This window comes from Vombatus ursinus, unplaced genomic scaffold, assembly GCF_900497805.2.
Source record: "Vombatus ursinus unplaced genomic scaffold, bare-nosed wombat genome assembly UNPS02009918.1, whole genome shotgun sequence".
Lineage (NCBI taxonomy): Eukaryota > Metazoa > Chordata > Mammalia > Diprotodontia > Vombatidae > Vombatus > Vombatus ursinus.
The window spans coordinates 3,481,083-3,497,236 of NW_020949696.1; the positions used below are offsets into that span (position 1 = coordinate 3,481,083).

The window sequence follows — 16,154 nt, forward strand, 5'->3', positions numbered from 1 at the left end:
TGTTCAGCACGTCTCAGCTGGCTGCCCCTGCTCTCCCAACTGGAATAGATGAGGGCCTCCTCCTCCATAGGGCCAGCTAATGATTTCCCCCAGGGGGCCAAGTTTTATGAGGAAGAAGGTGTCCTTCCCCCCAGGGGAGTCACAGGCTTAAGTCAATGGCCAATTCAATACTCCTTCAGAAGGCATTGAGCTTAGAGCCTATTTGAACCTGGGGGAGGAGGGCACATACCACTCATCTCATCTTCTTTTCCCAAGTGGCTTTTGCAGGCCCATACCACCCAAATCAACCTTTAAAGTAGGGAGATCTGGTTCTTTATTGTATGCCCTGGAGACCTCTGACAGAGACCACCCTGCAGAACACTGAGGCCCCAAGTGACCAGTTGGAGACCTGGGCTGACAGTGAATCAAGGAAAGTCTACTTAAGCCTCCTGGGAAAGAAGAAAGCCAGAGGGGAGCTGGTTCTTTAATGCTTCCAGGAGGCTAGCCCCTATAGGCACCACTACCCTGAGGGTCCAACAGCTCCAAGTATCAATTTGGTTCCCAAAAGCCATGGAAAGAGGGACTCAGTAGCTCCAGACATTACAAGGATTTTATTGTTGACCTTCTTTCTTGCTCCGACCCCCTTGTTTCCTTTAAAGGGAGGCTAAAAGTTTGGCCACCAGGTAATGGTGGGTTTTTTGGCCACAGTCAGATCTATATCCACTGAAGTGTGGAGGCAGCACTCATACTTAAGAAGAAATCAAAAGCCCCTGAAACAAGAAAATGCAAGGGGCTATATTTAAAAACAAAAACAAAAACCAATAAACTCCTCTGTTCTTCTTGAACGGTGTGGCCCCTTACAGTGGTCCTGGCCACTGGAGACGCTTAGAAATACAGGGGGATAGACCCTCTGTTGTCCAAAAACCCAACACATAAAATTCCACCAGGCTGTAATTCACAAGGTAGGCCACAGATCTCATTGGATATAACCTGAAGATTCAAAGTCATGACATTTTCAGGCCAAGCACCCCCCGCAAAAGGCCACCAGGGCATGTGTTCACAAGCAGGATGATGGCAGCTACTACTCTCCTTACTTTTTTTTTTTTAAATTGGTATCAGAGATACAGAACAGTCACTGGGGAAAACAGATTCAGGGCAGAGGATGTGGCATGGTGGGAGCTGAAGGAGGAGAGTGTCTAATTTTCCCTTAAAAAAAAAGAAAAAGAAAAAGAAACAGATTTGAGATACCACCCTCCTAAATGAAGAGACTCTATCCCCTCATCCACACAGTAACTCCCAGCACATTAAACAGCCAACCTTGGAACACATACCCCTCCAGATAATTCAAGCCAATGGGAAAACTGGATCAGATTTACAGTGTTTTGCTTAGAGGGCAAACAGTCATTTTCACATATGGTACAGAACGATACCTGCATCCATCTCTCCTCCTGGGGAGAGGAAGCAATTGAATAAAGGATCAATAAAAGCCTCTAGAATCATACGCTCCATGCTGGAAGGAAGTGCATGGACAACTTTGGTCCAGAATGTAGTGGCTTTTGTCAAGAACAACACTGATGACACTGGACCAAGGGCCTTGTGCAGGGCCCTAAGGAGAAAGAGTGAATTGAGCCCCTCAGGCTAGCCAGTGCCCACAGGGCTTCATCTGGTCCTCCATGCCCCCACCAAGTTGTGCCACACAGAGAGATGGACCATGGCCAATCTCCTGGAGTATGTGGATCCTGTTTGTTTTTTCCCTTAAAAAACAAACAAGAAGACGAACAAAACCCCAGGATCCCTACGCTGTTCCCATGTCTTGGTTATCATTAAGGCAAAAGAGGGTTCTTCTTATCTCAGTGCTGGAAGGGGAGCACATGGCTGAACTCCAGGACCTTCTCCCATGGCAAATGGTCCATGGCCATGGAAGCCATTCGAAAGCTGATGCCATGTGATTCTAACCTGTTCATTCAGTCACCAATGACATCTGTACAAAAGCTGAAATCTATACAAACATTTATTTTGTTCCAGCTGAGAGGGAAAGGGAAGAAAACTAGGCAGTGGAGAACAGTACCTATGCAGCCTTGCGGAAATTTCCCTTAATAAAAACAAACCCCATAAATTCAGTGGAAATAAGAAAAAAAGTTACAAAAGAACAGGCCGATGTTTCCATGTCACTGATTCCAGTGCCACACCAGACGCTGATGTTCAGGAAAAGGGCCAAGGATGCTACCCCAGGCCACTTTCATCAGCTGAGCAAACTGAAGCTGTGTCTAGGACTCCTGGGTCACTCCCAGAGCTCAGGGTGGGAATGCCTAGATCACAGCTGGTTCATCTCCATGAAGACACAGAAGGGGAAAAGGCCCCAGTGTAGGGGCCAAAGTACTAGAATGCGCCAAAAGACATGCTGTTCAATCCCCCTCCATGGGAGGTGACGCTTTTTCTCCAAGAGGAACAAACCAGGGGAAGGGGCCAAGATACAAAACCCAGAACAAGGCTGAGGTCCCTATGCATGTGACAGGGAATTGGGGTTCCTGGGGAAGGTGGGATGTGGCATGCTCAGAAGTTCCATACCAGCCAGGGGCTTAGGCCTTCCTTGGGATTCCAGCAGTGCAGCCTGTCCCATGAGGGGACGAACGTGTTTAAGACACCAGTGGCTTCTTTCCCCCAAGGACAGTGGCTAGGGGGTAGCATCATGGAGAGCTGCCTCACTCGACGTTGGCTTCAAGGGAATGTGACCTGTGCCCTCTAGGAAATGTCATCCTGCTGGTATCCTGCTCTTTCCCTCAGGAGCTGGACAGGGCCCTGTCAGATTTTCTTCCAAACATTCACCAGCCCCAAGGGTGGCGCAGCACCAGATCCTTGCAGCGACAGGCAGGCAGACAGATGCTGTGCAATTCTTCAGGTTTAAATTAAAAATGATAAAAATAATAATAAAAAATAATAACCCTATTCCCCCCTCCTAAATAAACCCGGAAACTATACATACCCTTCCCTGCCCACCCAACCCACCCTCCCCTTAACATCATGTAAAAAGAAACAGTACTTTGCAGACCTGATCAAACTGCCTCTGGGGCAGAGAATTAGGACCTAGTTCTGGGTGTGCAGCTCAACATGACCTTGTGGGACCGGAAAGGCAAGAATCAGAAATGCTCATCTGATGGAGACAAGAGGTACAGGAGCCAGGGAGCCCAGCCCCTTGTGCTGAGCTGGCACAAGTCTTTAGATTCCACGAGCACCCCAAAGTGCACAGACACGCCAGGGTAAAGCATGCTGCTGGGCTGGGGCTAAGGGGGGAGCAGGGGCAGGGAGGGAAGGAGGGTGGGGCTCTGGTAGGGGGTGGGCAGGGGAGGATCTTGTTGTTTGCAAGGTGAACAGTGTTAACTCTGAGGATTTATTGCACTGCTTTGGAGGAAGTGAGGGGACTGGGGTGGTGATGGAGGGGATGAAGATAGAGAGGGTTAAGGAGGAAAGGGGAAAGGAATGGGGGGAGAGAGGAGTCATCGCTTGACTTTTGAGTCTTCTTTGATTTTCCAAATCATCAGTTCCATGCAAGAACTGGCATCTTCACTTGAATCATGGCCTTCCACTATGGGGAGAGAGGAGAGAGGGAGGTCAGTGAATACTAGAGCCCATGAAATCAAACACAGATGGATGGAGCATCAGAGCTAGAAAGGACAGTGGAGATCACCAGTAAGCCCAGAGAGGGGAGGGCCCTAGCCAGGGCCACACAACTGTCAGCAGCAGAACAATTTCACGATGGCCCCTGGACATCCCAACTAGACTAGCCAAGACCTAATGTCACCCAAATTAGCTTTCAACTATTTACAGAAAAAAAAGAGATGATGTGATTTAGAGGCAGAAGAGAGGGGCTTTTGAGATCCAGTCTGACCGTATGATTTTATAGATGGAAAAATCTGGTCCTACCCAGGAAGGGTTGAGTGATTTGCTCAATGTCACACAGGTCACAGAATCAAGATTTGATACCCAGTCCTATGACTCCCTGGTGCTAGCAGGGGTGGCCATCTAATGACTAGGCCATACTGCTCGGCTGGTTCCAGAGGCAGGAAAGGAGAAGGAAAACAGTGAGAAAACTCACCATTGTCCTGGATAATACGCTTGAGGTAGTCGGCCATCAGCGTCCGCAGTGCCCTCTTGTAGGGGAGTCCGAGGCGGTGAGGGAAGACCACTGATGTGTCCACTACTGTGGTGTGAATAAGCTAAAGGAAAGAGAGAGGGAAAAGGAATAAAGTTGTAAGTGACTGTGCACGTACCCATCTGTATCTATGTATTCTAGTGCCTGGGTCGGCTCTCAGGCTCTATTCCTTGTCATTTCTTTTCTTTTCTTCTTCATTTTTAAAAAAAAATTTTTTTTTTTCGGTGAGGCAATCGGGGTTAAGTGACTTGCCCAGAGTCACACAGCTAGTAAGTGTCAAGTGTCTGAAGCCAGATTTGAACTCGGGTCCTCCTGACTCCAAGGACGGAGCTCTATCCACTGCGCCACCTGGCTACCCCCTCAGGCTCTGTTCCTGACTCAGGGATTTAGTCCCATTCACCTGGGTGAGCCCAGTTCCAATGTGCAATCTCCCACAGGCCCTTCTGAAATAACACACCAGACAAAGCTCCCACCAAACCAGTTCCTGAAGGAGCCAATTTGAGGAGCAACAAGTCCACAGGCCCCAGCCACCCACAGAGGCCTGCTCTTTGTCAACTACCAGCTCTCCTCAGAAACCCTCCCTCTTTAATGATGTCCACACTCCACGGAGAACCCAAATAGCCTCCAACGGCAGCAGGGGGTAAGCTCTTTAGTAAGAGCTGAAAGAACTTTGAAAAACACCACCACCACCACACGCACACAAGCATTCCACTGTTCTTTTTCCTGAAGGGTGGAACACATTAAACTAAGATAAACTGGACCAGATGCCAACCAGAGAGCTAACTCAGTCAGGTTCTTTAGAAGGCAAAGCATTAGTTTGTCTTTTTCTGTTTGTTTACACCAAATGAGACTGGCATGTCTTAATCTCAATGCATTGCTCTGCCCAGGTGGCTGACTGGAGCTTTGGGCTAACAGCCTGCAGATTTGATGTGGAAAACCATGAAGCCATTGGTGGAGGAGGAGGGAGGACTGCATCACTCCAAGGAAATAGAGAATGAACTCTAGTGGGGACAGGTGGAAAAGGATAAAGGAAAAATCCAACTTCTCACATCCTCCAGGGAGAAAGAAGCCTGAAGCTTCACCTTCAAGCAGCAGAGCCAAACTCCCATTTCTAAAGTGCTTTAGAGGGCTCACAATATCCCTGAGAGGTCCTATGAGGAGACTGAAGGATTTAGAGCTAGAAGGGGCCTTAGAGATCATCTAGTCCAATTCCTACAATGTACCAATAAGGAAACTGAGGCCCAGGGATATTAAATAACAAAGGTTACACTGGGAAGAAGTAGCAAGACCAGATTTTGAATGCAGCACTTCCCTCCGTCAACTATGCAGGGCTATCCTCACAACGAATCATGAGTGGAGTAGCACATTATCTTCATTTTACAGAAGAAACTGAGTTTCAGACCTGAGCTTCACTTGCCTAAGGTTGGAGTTAAGTAGCTGCAGTACGAACCAATCAGTTACTACAGTTTCCTATTAAGTTTTCTGTACAAGTTTCAAAAACCATTTTTGTAAACGTTGATTAGCACTGTGCCAGGCCCACCATCCGAATCAGCTGCCTCCTTTGGTTTGGGTAGCTCACCGAAACAGTCCCAGTCTCCCTCCTGAGCCCCAGGAGTCCTACCACCTGGTGACTATGGGCCATTTCAAGGTGGATACCCCACAGCCACTCTCAGATCCAACGTGTCAGAAAGAGGATTCTATTTTCCCTCTAAGCCCACTTGTCCTCCAAGCTTCCCTAGTTTTGCCCAGGGTTCCCTTAGCTTTTCAGTCACCTAGATCCCCCTCACTGCCCACAGCCAGTTGGCATGCCTGCTTGCCTCTATTCCTACAACATCACTTACCCGCTCCCCTACCTCAGGCCAGGGCCTTGCCACTTCTGGACTAGACTTCTGTAACAGTCTTAAGTTTCTTCCTTCTCCACTCCATCTGCCACACAGCTGCCCCAAAGCTCAGTTCTCCCTATGTCATTTTCCTGTTCAACAAACTCCAATGATTCTCTAGTACCTCTAAGATTAAATAGAAATTCTTCTGTTTGAATTTAAATCCTTTCACCAACCTGGTCCCAACCTACCTTTCCAGACTTACACACACGTGTGTATATGCATATACATACACATGTGCACACACACATGCAAGGACAGGAGGGATATGAGAGCCAAGGAGACTGCTGTCTATCTCTATATCCACATCTATATTTCGTTATCTCTATTTCCTGCTTCACAACTTCAGGTTATTTCCCCGCCTCCCAGGTCTACCTGGGTCCAAAGCTAGGTTCCAGACAACAACAGCAAGACAAATGGCTAGATTCCTTACTAATAGGGTTTCTGTTCCTGATTAGAGAGAGTGGAAATCAATTTCCTTGCAGGCTTTGCAGTCTGGCTATGGTAACTTTACCAAGCTGGTGGTAGAGTTCCCGGGGAACCTAGAGTGAAAGGAAGCCTCAACATCCCTGGGATTCTCCTGGCTTGGTTACTAGCTTCATCTCCCAAAACTGCTCCCAGAGAATTTGAAAAGACCTGGGGGCTGACTTGCCTAAGGCAACTGTACCTTATAGGTGGGTATCCAGGCCTGGACTGAACACATCCTGATGTGAGGACCTGACCACCTCCCAGGGCAGCCCAAGCCATCCACTGAGGATCAAACAGCAAAAGGAATTTCTTTCTTATCCTGAGCTGAAGTTAGCCACCTAACCCTCCCACTGACCTGCTCTCCCCTTTCCCTGGGTCCTGGCTCTAGCCTGGGGAGCTACACAGAACAAGTCTCCTCCCTCTACCTATGATGGCCCTTCAGATAGAGTTGAAGGCAGTGACTGTGCCCCGAGCCTTTTTTTTTGTCTGTTCTCCAGGTGAAATATCCTCTCCCCCACCCTAAAGGAGAAATGCCTAATCTTCTCTCCAAAGAGCCTCCACATGAAGGAAGGCAGCAATCCGAGCTCAGTCACAGGTCTTTTCCTTTAAAAAAACCAATCCAAGTAGCTGCTGAGGGTGTGGTGCATGGGGTAGAGTGGGGAGAAGAAGGAAGGCGCAGACTCCTACCTTGAGAGCAAATAAGTCACTTTCTAAGCTGTGTCCTATCAAGATGGTGTCTGAACTGAACATGTTCAACAATACTGCCTGGACATCCCGAAGGGTTATACACGCATTCTGCAGGTCTTCTTCTGTCACCCCAGAAAACCTGCATGGAGAGGTAGAAACAGAGAGGTCATCAGTCTTTGAAAGGAATGGATCTCAGAAAACTTCCCATTAACCAGAGCTGGAGGGGGTTCCAAGCAGGCATCAAGATGCCACCAGATACAGACACTTTCACCCAGCCTACAGTCCAGCCCAAGTGGATAGCTGCTTGTCCTCTTTTTAGCAGTTCCCATTTCTGGGCTTCTGCCAACCTTGTGCCAGGCCTTACATGACCTCCCACCTCTTTTAGGCCCAGTTCAGATGCCATCTTAGTGGAAGAGAGGGAGCTCTTCCACCAACTTGCCATACCATAGTGCCTGGTATCACATTCCACTCTGTGTGAGCATACTTGTCTGCATGCCTCACTATTCCTTTCCACCTCATCCCCAGAAAGAAATAAGCTCCTTGAGGATTGGGCCATGTCCTGTATTCTCTTTGTAACCCTAGCACTCAGCACAGGGCTTTGCATGCAGCAGGCACTTACTACATACTTGCTGAACCCAATCATGACCCCGGTAGCAGCCTTGAAGAGGCTTACCTCCTAACTTCTATGGCATGGTCAGACAGGAATTAAGAGCTGAACTGTCTCAGGAGAGTCAATGAGAATTCAGTGAAGATGGAAAGAGAGGAGAGGGGCTAACAAGGTAAAGAAAGGTTTCACAGAGAGGAAAGGACTAGAGTTAAACCTTTGAGGATCAACTGGCTTTTGAGAGGTCAAAAGGAGAATGAAAGGCATTCCATGTCAGGGGTTCACAATGACGGGATGGGGGATGAGCAAGACATATGTGTTGGCGAAAATGAATTCGTCCAGACCAGGAAAAAGTTTAAACAGGGGGCCTAGGGTCAGATGGCAGTGGGTCTCAGAAAGTAGGGAATTAATGACCCAGACAACAAACAGGGAGCCATTGTCTTTCTAAAGGGAGAAGATAAATGTGAAAAGAATGAGATTGGTATGGGAAAAGCCTATACTGCCCCCAAAGAGACCTGTGCTTCCCCACGAGCGAAACTGGCAGAGAATCCAAAAGGACAAAAACTCCAACTGAGCAAGAAGAGACCAAGCTGATTCTGTCTGCACAGAGCACCGCTGAAACGGCAGGCAAAAATCCTCACTCACCTGGTGTTGTAATCCACAACTTTGTTGTCTGGTTTCACAAATGTGTCATAGACAACTTTCAAATCAGAGTTGATCACGGTTATTCTCGTCAGCTCCAGGCCTTGCTTGGTGTAACACTAAAAGGGAGGCAAACATAGAGAAGGGTTCGAATGTGTTGATTCCTTTCCATACAAGTCAGGTGTATAAACAACTTCTTATGATTCAGGTTTTCACCATATTTTATAATAAGAGACTCTTCAATGCAAAAGCTTAGAGAAAGCACAGAGGTTCCTGGTCAGGCAGCTGGCCTCTTTGCTCCCCTTTGCTCCTAACTTATCCCCAATCCCAATAAAGACTTTTCCTTAATCAAAGGAAAGGGAATCAATGTAGCAGATTCCCAGGATGTATCTTGAACCACTTATATGTAATGATAAAGCAGAAATGGCCCCAATTTTTCAGTGATGGATTATGCCAGCCAAAGTTTAAAGCAGGGGTGAGAGAAACTTTTCTCTATGGAGAGCCACTGTGACCCAAAATTGGAACGAAGTGAGGGCTACACACAATTTAAAGACAACAAATCAAGGGCTTTGACCCCAGAAGTGGAGGGATCTCACACTCAAACAGCAAAACCTATCCTTCAAAGGGAGCCAGTGAACCCTGAGGGGAGAATATTAGTATTATGAATTCTGATCACTGTCAATGGAGATCAAGAAACATAACTTTTTGTTTAATAGAAGCAATCAATTTTTTAAAAATGTACTTTAATGCCAAAGTTAAGGAAGACTAGGATGTGGGGGTGGCCAGAGAAAGGAATAAGGCAGATACAGGAGGGAAAGAAATGCAGAGGGAGAGATATCCATAGGAAAAAGACTGAAAGAAGAGGTAAGAAAGAAAAGAGAGGTAGAATAAGAAATAAAAAAATCCTGAAAGACTCCAAAAGTTCTGAAGTAACAGTAACAAATTTGGGGCTGTGTCATATCACCCAAAATCATTTCAAATTTAAATACTGATTAACTATCACTCATTGCTCCTTGCCTTTTCTTTATCCTGAAACATTCAGGGGCTTCATGGCAACTTACCAGAAAGAAAATTAAACTCTGAACCCCAGGCAGTAACCAATCCTCCTCATATTACCCCCAAGGCTGGCTGAAGTCTGCTGAGGTCCAGAGGCCATGTAGCCCTGTTTGAAGGACACTGCTGGTCCTTGGTGTAGCAGAGGATGGATAGGACAGGACAAGACAGTAAGCTAGGCCAGGTGATACTGGCTTCACCAAGGAAACACGGGCAATGCACGGTGCCAACAGCTGTGGAATAGGGCAACACCAGCCACATACCCAAGGCCTTACCATCTCACAATCGAGGGCATATATTCCTGGATACCCATCTGAAGAGGGAAGTTTTTCAAAGGTTTTCACGAACCCTTCAAGGTTATCTTTGCGACCATCTTGCACATGTTGCTATAAGGGAAACAGAGAGGCACTAAGGTAAAGACCTTTCTTCTGGAAAAGGCTGTTAAAAGTCAATGGTCTGCAAATAAGTAAAACAGCCTGACATCAGCTGGGGCCAATGAGGAAGCTGAGGCAGATGAACTGTCTCTTAGGGCCTCCTGGCTCTGACATTCAGAGGTCTGCACCCTAAAGCATCCGGGTCAAACTCAAGTAGAAATGGGGCCACCAACCCACATAAGGACTCCTGAGGCTATATACCAACTTAGAAAACCACATAGTAACATTACCTGTGCTTCACTGTAGCTAATTTTGTTAATTATTTCCCAAAGGACATTTTAATCTGATTTAGGGAGTATTGTGGGCTTCATGTCTGACATCTCTGCTCTAAGGTACCTCCAAGTAAAGGCAGAACTTCACATGTCTAAGTGATTTATGGTTTAACAAAGCACTTTCTTACCAAAACCCTGCGAGCCAGGCAGTGCAAGTAATATTACCTCCCAATTTTACAAACTGGAAAAAGGAAGCTCAGGAAGGTTAACATGCTTACAGTCACACTTATGGTCAGATTAGAACCAAGATCCAAATCCACTTCTCTCCTAATCCCGTCTGATGCACAGAACTCAAGCTCCGCCAGCTCAGGCTCTAAGGGCCCTCCCAGCTTGGACACCTGGACAATGCTTTACGGTATTCAGTGAGAACCTAGCACAGCGCGACATACAGTATGCATGTGTGAACTTGTGTAGATACATGCATATGTATGTGTACACACACACCCCCCCTACCTCCACCTCATAGAATCCATCATCTCCTTTAAGACTCAGCTCAAGAAGCACTTTCCATCTAAAGCCCCCACTCCTCACACCTTTCCTCCCTGCATAAATGACTTTCTATTTTCCTGGCATGTGTTCTGTGCACACTGACGTGGAGGCAGGCAGCATGGCAGAGGCCAGAAGGCTCAGAATCCTGCCTCTGACACAGCCTCTTCACCAGTCAAGGCCCGAGGCAGCTCGCAGACTTTAAGCTGCAGACTTGCTTTAGGAGAGGACTTTCTTCACTAGCTCGAGGAGGACAGGGACTAACTGTATTTCTGACTGTGTACTTCCTGTTTCTGGCATATGACGGGCCCTTCCTCAGGGCATGTGGCCTGAGTGACTGACAAGCCACTACACCATCTAAAGAGGAGACCCCTGCCCAAGCTGGACATGGTTCATGAAGCGAAGCAGCTCAACAGCCTGGCTGGCTCGTCAGGCAGATGCTGAAACCTGGTCCTCGGAGGCCTGCCTAAGAATGCGGCAACACGAGAAGCCCATGCCGGGCGTGGCTCAATGGCCTTCTTACCTATAATACTTTCTAAAGGATGACCGAACAATGGGAATGCTTACGTTGATCAACAAGATATGATCTGTGTGAACTCTTATTCCCAGAACCAAAAACAACACTATCCTGGATGGTAGGAAAGCTTGAATGAGGTGGGGGAAGGGCATATCTTTTGTAAATCCCCTCATCCCCTCCCCGAAAGTTTCAGCTATGTGGTCACAGAATCATAGCAGAATTGGAAAGGGGCTTAGAGACCATCCAGTCAAAGCCTTTCCCTTTATATATGAGGAACCACCCAGAGGGGTTAAGTGACTTGTTCAGGGTCACAGAGATGATAAGTAGATAAAAGCTGGATTTGAATTCAGTTCTTTCTGACTCTAAGCCCAATACGAGGGCCACCTAGCTGCACCAAAGCCTACAGCAATGGGTATTCCTAGGTAATCTCCCATCCAAGTACAATCCAAGTACAATCCAAGTACAGACTGGGATACACTCTGCTTCCAAGATCAGATCAGATTGGGCATATTCAGGGGAGCGCAGCCAATGCTTTCCTCTAGGTCCCATGAATCATCATGCAGGGGCTGGGACTAGAAACAGGCAAGTTAGGTAGCTGCTGAGCACACAGCACTGAACATTTTTAAATGGCAGATCTTTTTTCTTAGAAATTTCAATACTTTTAATACCAAAAATTCCAGTTTCTACAGGACACAGAGGGTCTGTTTTGTGATATTGTCCAGGAAGACAATAATTCTGTTCTCCTCTGCCCTGGTCAGATCCCATCTGCAATATTCTATTCTGAAAATACATTTTAGATAGAAACTAACAAACTGGGAATATTCAGGGGAACATGACCAGGATGGGGAGGGGGCTAGAGGTCATCCCAACTGAAGATGAGCTGAAGCAATCAGGGAGATGGAGGGGCAGCCTTGAAAATTAACAATTAGAGCTACCGCAAAATGGAACAGGCTGTCTTTCAGCCCAGGATTCTCTAGACTTGGGCAGGAGAAAGACTAACAGCCTAGAGACCAACCACAGGGCATTGCAAGGGGAAGCAAAGTGGTGGCAAACGGGTCTTATGAGTACTGAACCCACCAAAACCATGAAATGAAAAATCGATATGCACTGAAGGACAAATGGAAGCCTACTCTTAAAGCCGAGAAACAATGCTGTGTCCAGTTGAGCTCAAGTCACTGCATTCAGCTCGCTCCTCCCCAGCTGTCCCAACCCTCTTCCAGCCATGATGGACTCTTCGACTACCCAGATGTGAGATCCTCCAGGGACCATGGAAGGAGTGCTCCTGGAGAGCCACACCAGCTGCTGTTCACCTGCTCCAGAGACGGAGAACCCCCCTCCATGAAGGTCCACACAAAGCCGGAGGGACCATTTGTATAGTCTGCAGCAGGACAGCTTCTGAGACTTTGAAATGGCTTCTGCGAAACAGCGTGAGCTCCAGCCTCTGGTGCCGAGTAACGCCCAGTGGGAGGAGATCTTCACACCTTGTTTAGAAGAGCACAAAAATGCCTGCCTAGCATCTGCTGGGGCTCATTTATGCTGTTCTTCCCCTAACCCCAACCTTTGTCCTATTTAAAGGTGTGCCACCAATTATAAGGAACTTAGGCTTGCAATCACACATGCAAGTCTCTTGGCTTTCTCCCTGTTGGGCCCTGATTCTTTATAGCAAAGAATAATACAAAAAAAGTTTTGAGAATCACTCCCTATCCTACCCGTCCTTTAAGGAACAACTCAGGTCCTATGTCCTCTTGGGATTCCCTGGCCTCCTTGAGGTCATCCCACTGTTCCTGTGGCCTTTCTCCTCTGCAGCATGCAGTTCACCCCTTGTTAATGCTCGTTCTCTAATCATCCATCAGCACTTCGCCCTGGTGCACCTCATATAACAACATATGACATTCATGTCCACCCCCCCACCCCCAGCTAGATCCCCAAAGACGGGATCTAGTCCACAGGAAGGAAATGAAGGCCCTGAAAGGGGATATGGTTTGTGACTTGGTCACATGAGTGCTTGGCAGAGCTAGAAGCCAGGTCCCTGACTCCTAGGTGCTGGTTTCATCGCTGCAGCATGCCAATGTTACTCTTTACTCCTTCCCACAGCTACCTCCCATGTAAAGCATGCACAGTCAGGCCGCCTGGCTTTTAATCTCAACTCTGCTGCTTACTATCTATGTTAAGTAAGTCTTTTCTTTTCTTAGACCCCATTTTCTCCTCTGTTAAGATGGGGAGTTTGGATTAAGAGATGTCCCAAGTCCTAATTCAGTTGTATTGCTTTGGTATTTCTTCGAAGCAAATCCTGTGGATTTCAATTGTCCACTGGCAAAGTAACCCCACAGAGTGCCAGGGTCCACCAATAATCTGGACCCCAACACAAGGGCTGACTGGTCAGCCACCACACCAGTACCCAACACCACTCTGCCCCAACCCTGACACACCCTGGCTCCATGGGAGGTATTCTCCCTGGTTCTGAGCTCAAGCACCACTGTGAGATATCTTACAAAACTACACTGACCTTGTCAATGGACAAAAGCCGAAGGTGAATACCACACATGGATCACTGGAGTCTTATGCTGTAAAAAGGTCTGGCTCCCAGAGCAGCTAGGGCACTGAGCAATAATTATTATTAACAATAATTGTCCTTTAATTATATAACAATTTTATGATATTAATTAATTAATAATATAATTATATAACAATAATTATCCTGTCAGTGTCCCAGCCAGCATAAAACAAGGAGGAGACTCATAATCTGTTCCTTGTTTTATTGAGACACTACACAATTGAGAAACTACACAAAAACAAGTGGCAGGAAACTTAAACCTCTTGCATTCTGCTCTGAGAGTGCTTTAGTCTTAAGAGGAAAGGTGAAGTAAATTTTATCCACATCGGAAGGAGTGAAACTGTTCACTTCATACCAAAGGCCTCATCAAGAGGCCATTTCAGAAACCCTTCCTAAGGGTCCATAACTGCTAGGGAGAACAGACTTGGACAAGAAACCTGTCTCTACCCCCCTCATCTGTGACCTTGGCAAGTCACCTCTATTCTTTGTGCCTACTTCCTCAACTATAAAATGTGAGTAGTTAAATGAGATGTTCTCAAAGGGTTCTGTAGTTTGAAGATTCTAGCATTCTATGATCAGTGCCCTCTGGTCTTGCGCCTCTAAGCAAATGGGTCTTATGACGACTGGACCCACCAAAACCACGAAATGATATGCACTGAAGGATAAATGGCCCTCAGAGCTAGGAAACAATGCCAGGACCAGTTTAGCTCAAGTCACTAAAAATCAGGGCTCCCAGGAGTCCCTGACCCCTTCCAGCCATGATGGATTCTTCTACCACGTAGATCCGGGCTCTTCCAGGGACCACAGAAGGAGTGCTCCTGAAGAGCTACACCAGGACAGGGCTCTACAGCTGTTCTTAATCAGAATGCTCCGGAGGGCTGGCCTGGCTCCTCTCCGCCCTCTGCCGCCAACATCTGGGAATGGCCTGACAAACTTCTACAATTACCACTAGGGTTGGTGCAGTGGAAGAGCGGGAAATGAGGGAGGACAACAGGGCATCTAACAGAGGCTCTGCTGCTATTACTACATGACCTTAGGCAAGTTTTCTTCTATACTCCCTAATGAGAGAATGAGGGGATCAGGCTGGATCTCTTCTAAATGATCTTCCAGCTCTGACATCCTATGTTTCCTCTAAGAGTTGATGATTCCAAAGAAATTACACTTTTGGAAGGGACTGGGTAGTATACTGTTAAGGAGGTTCAAATGCTCCAGGCCCCGGGGGCTCTCTCTGCTTCCCCTAAAAGGTTCTATGAGGATCTCTTTAAAGACTGACACTGGAATTTATCAAACCGACGGACGTCTTAATTTCTAACAGGCTTTGGCTAGCTACCAGGCTTTTCCTAAATGGACGACAAGATTCTGTAAGGATTTAAAAGCAGCATCCTCCAATGATTCTTCCAAGAGGCCTCAACACACATGAGTTCCAAGGACATTTCTTATCTTATCCACATACTCTCATATCTCAGACTAGTCTCATAGCACACTGATTTTATTCCTATTTTTAAAGGGAAAAAGCTAAAGCACAACACTTGTGAACAACTTGAGTACTGTCATGCAATAAGCTAGTAGAAGAGCCAGGTCTTCTGACTTCCAATACAGATTTTTTGCTTCTTATGAAGCTAAGACAATGAGTTAAAACTTTTGCAGGTTCCCAAACTCCCAAGGAAGACACTATCATTAAGACATTAATAGGATTATTATTTTAAACTCAACATTCTGGGTTTTCCCAGGCAACAAAGTCAAGCTCACTGGCTTGCCTTCTCTGTAAAATTTTCTTCTCTAGAAAATGACAGGGGCAGAAAAACGGTGTCTTAGAGCTGGAAGGGGCCACCGATAGCCCCTTAGGTACCAGTACCTAAAACAGAATTCCCCTTGACAATTTTCAAAGGAAAGAAAACTCATCACCCACCATGGCAGCTCCTTTCACCTCGGTACAGCACTTGTGATTCCGAAGTTTTCTTCTGAGATCTAACTGAAATCTGGCTCTGTAACCTCTCCCAGCTCCCCAGGCTGTCCTCTGAGGACAAGCAGGAGAAGGCCTCTTTCAACTAAGAGCCCTTTTGTTCAAAGGTTCCAAGGTTGTGATCCTGCCCCCACTCCCAACCCTAGGCTTCTCTTCTCTAGGCTCAAGAGCTCGAGATCCCTCCCACCTCTGACATTTTGTGTTCTGAGCATCCTCTCATTTCTAAAATCCTAGATTTATGATCTTCTAGACAATCGTGGCTGGTAATGCCTGTAGGGTGGGAAGAACCCCAAATCCAGGAGACTCAGTCCTGGTTAGCACTTACCTTGGCAACCTGACACCCAACAGAACCAACAGCTCCTGAACAGCAACTATACTGGGTTTCCCATCCACCGGCCACTAAAACAGTCAAGAGGAAAGAGAAGAAGGACATGTGGTCAAGCAGGAAGGCCTTCTCAGGAAAGT

The 16,154-nt window shown here is 46.9% G+C and overlaps 1 protein-coding gene across 5 annotated transcripts in view; it reads right to left on the reverse strand.

Annotated features, from left to right (window-relative positions):
* Positions 1-1,045: 1,045 nt before the first annotated feature.
* Positions 1,046-16,154, reverse strand: part of REXO1 (RNA exonuclease 1 homolog) — a 118,917-nt gene continuing 103,808 nt past the window's right edge. For 4 of the 5 annotated variants that reach the window (XM_027853079.1, XM_027853076.1, XM_027853078.1 and 1 more), the window contains 6 exons: positions 16,015-16,088; positions 9,739-9,849; positions 8,414-8,529; positions 7,165-7,303; positions 4,073-4,193; positions 3,354-3,562 (listed from right to left, as the gene is read on the reverse strand). In XM_027853079.1, the coding sequence (XP_027708880.1) occupies positions 3,474-3,562; positions 4,073-4,193; positions 7,165-7,303; positions 8,414-8,529; positions 9,739-9,849; positions 16,015-16,088 (650 nt within the window). In that variant the 3' untranslated portion in view covers positions 3,354-3,473. Of the gene's footprint in view, positions 2,873-3,028; positions 3,563-4,072; positions 4,194-7,164; positions 7,304-8,413; positions 8,530-9,738; positions 9,850-16,014; positions 16,089-16,154 lie in introns of those variants that run through there. The other variant, XR_003568342.1, reaches the window with a different exon arrangement.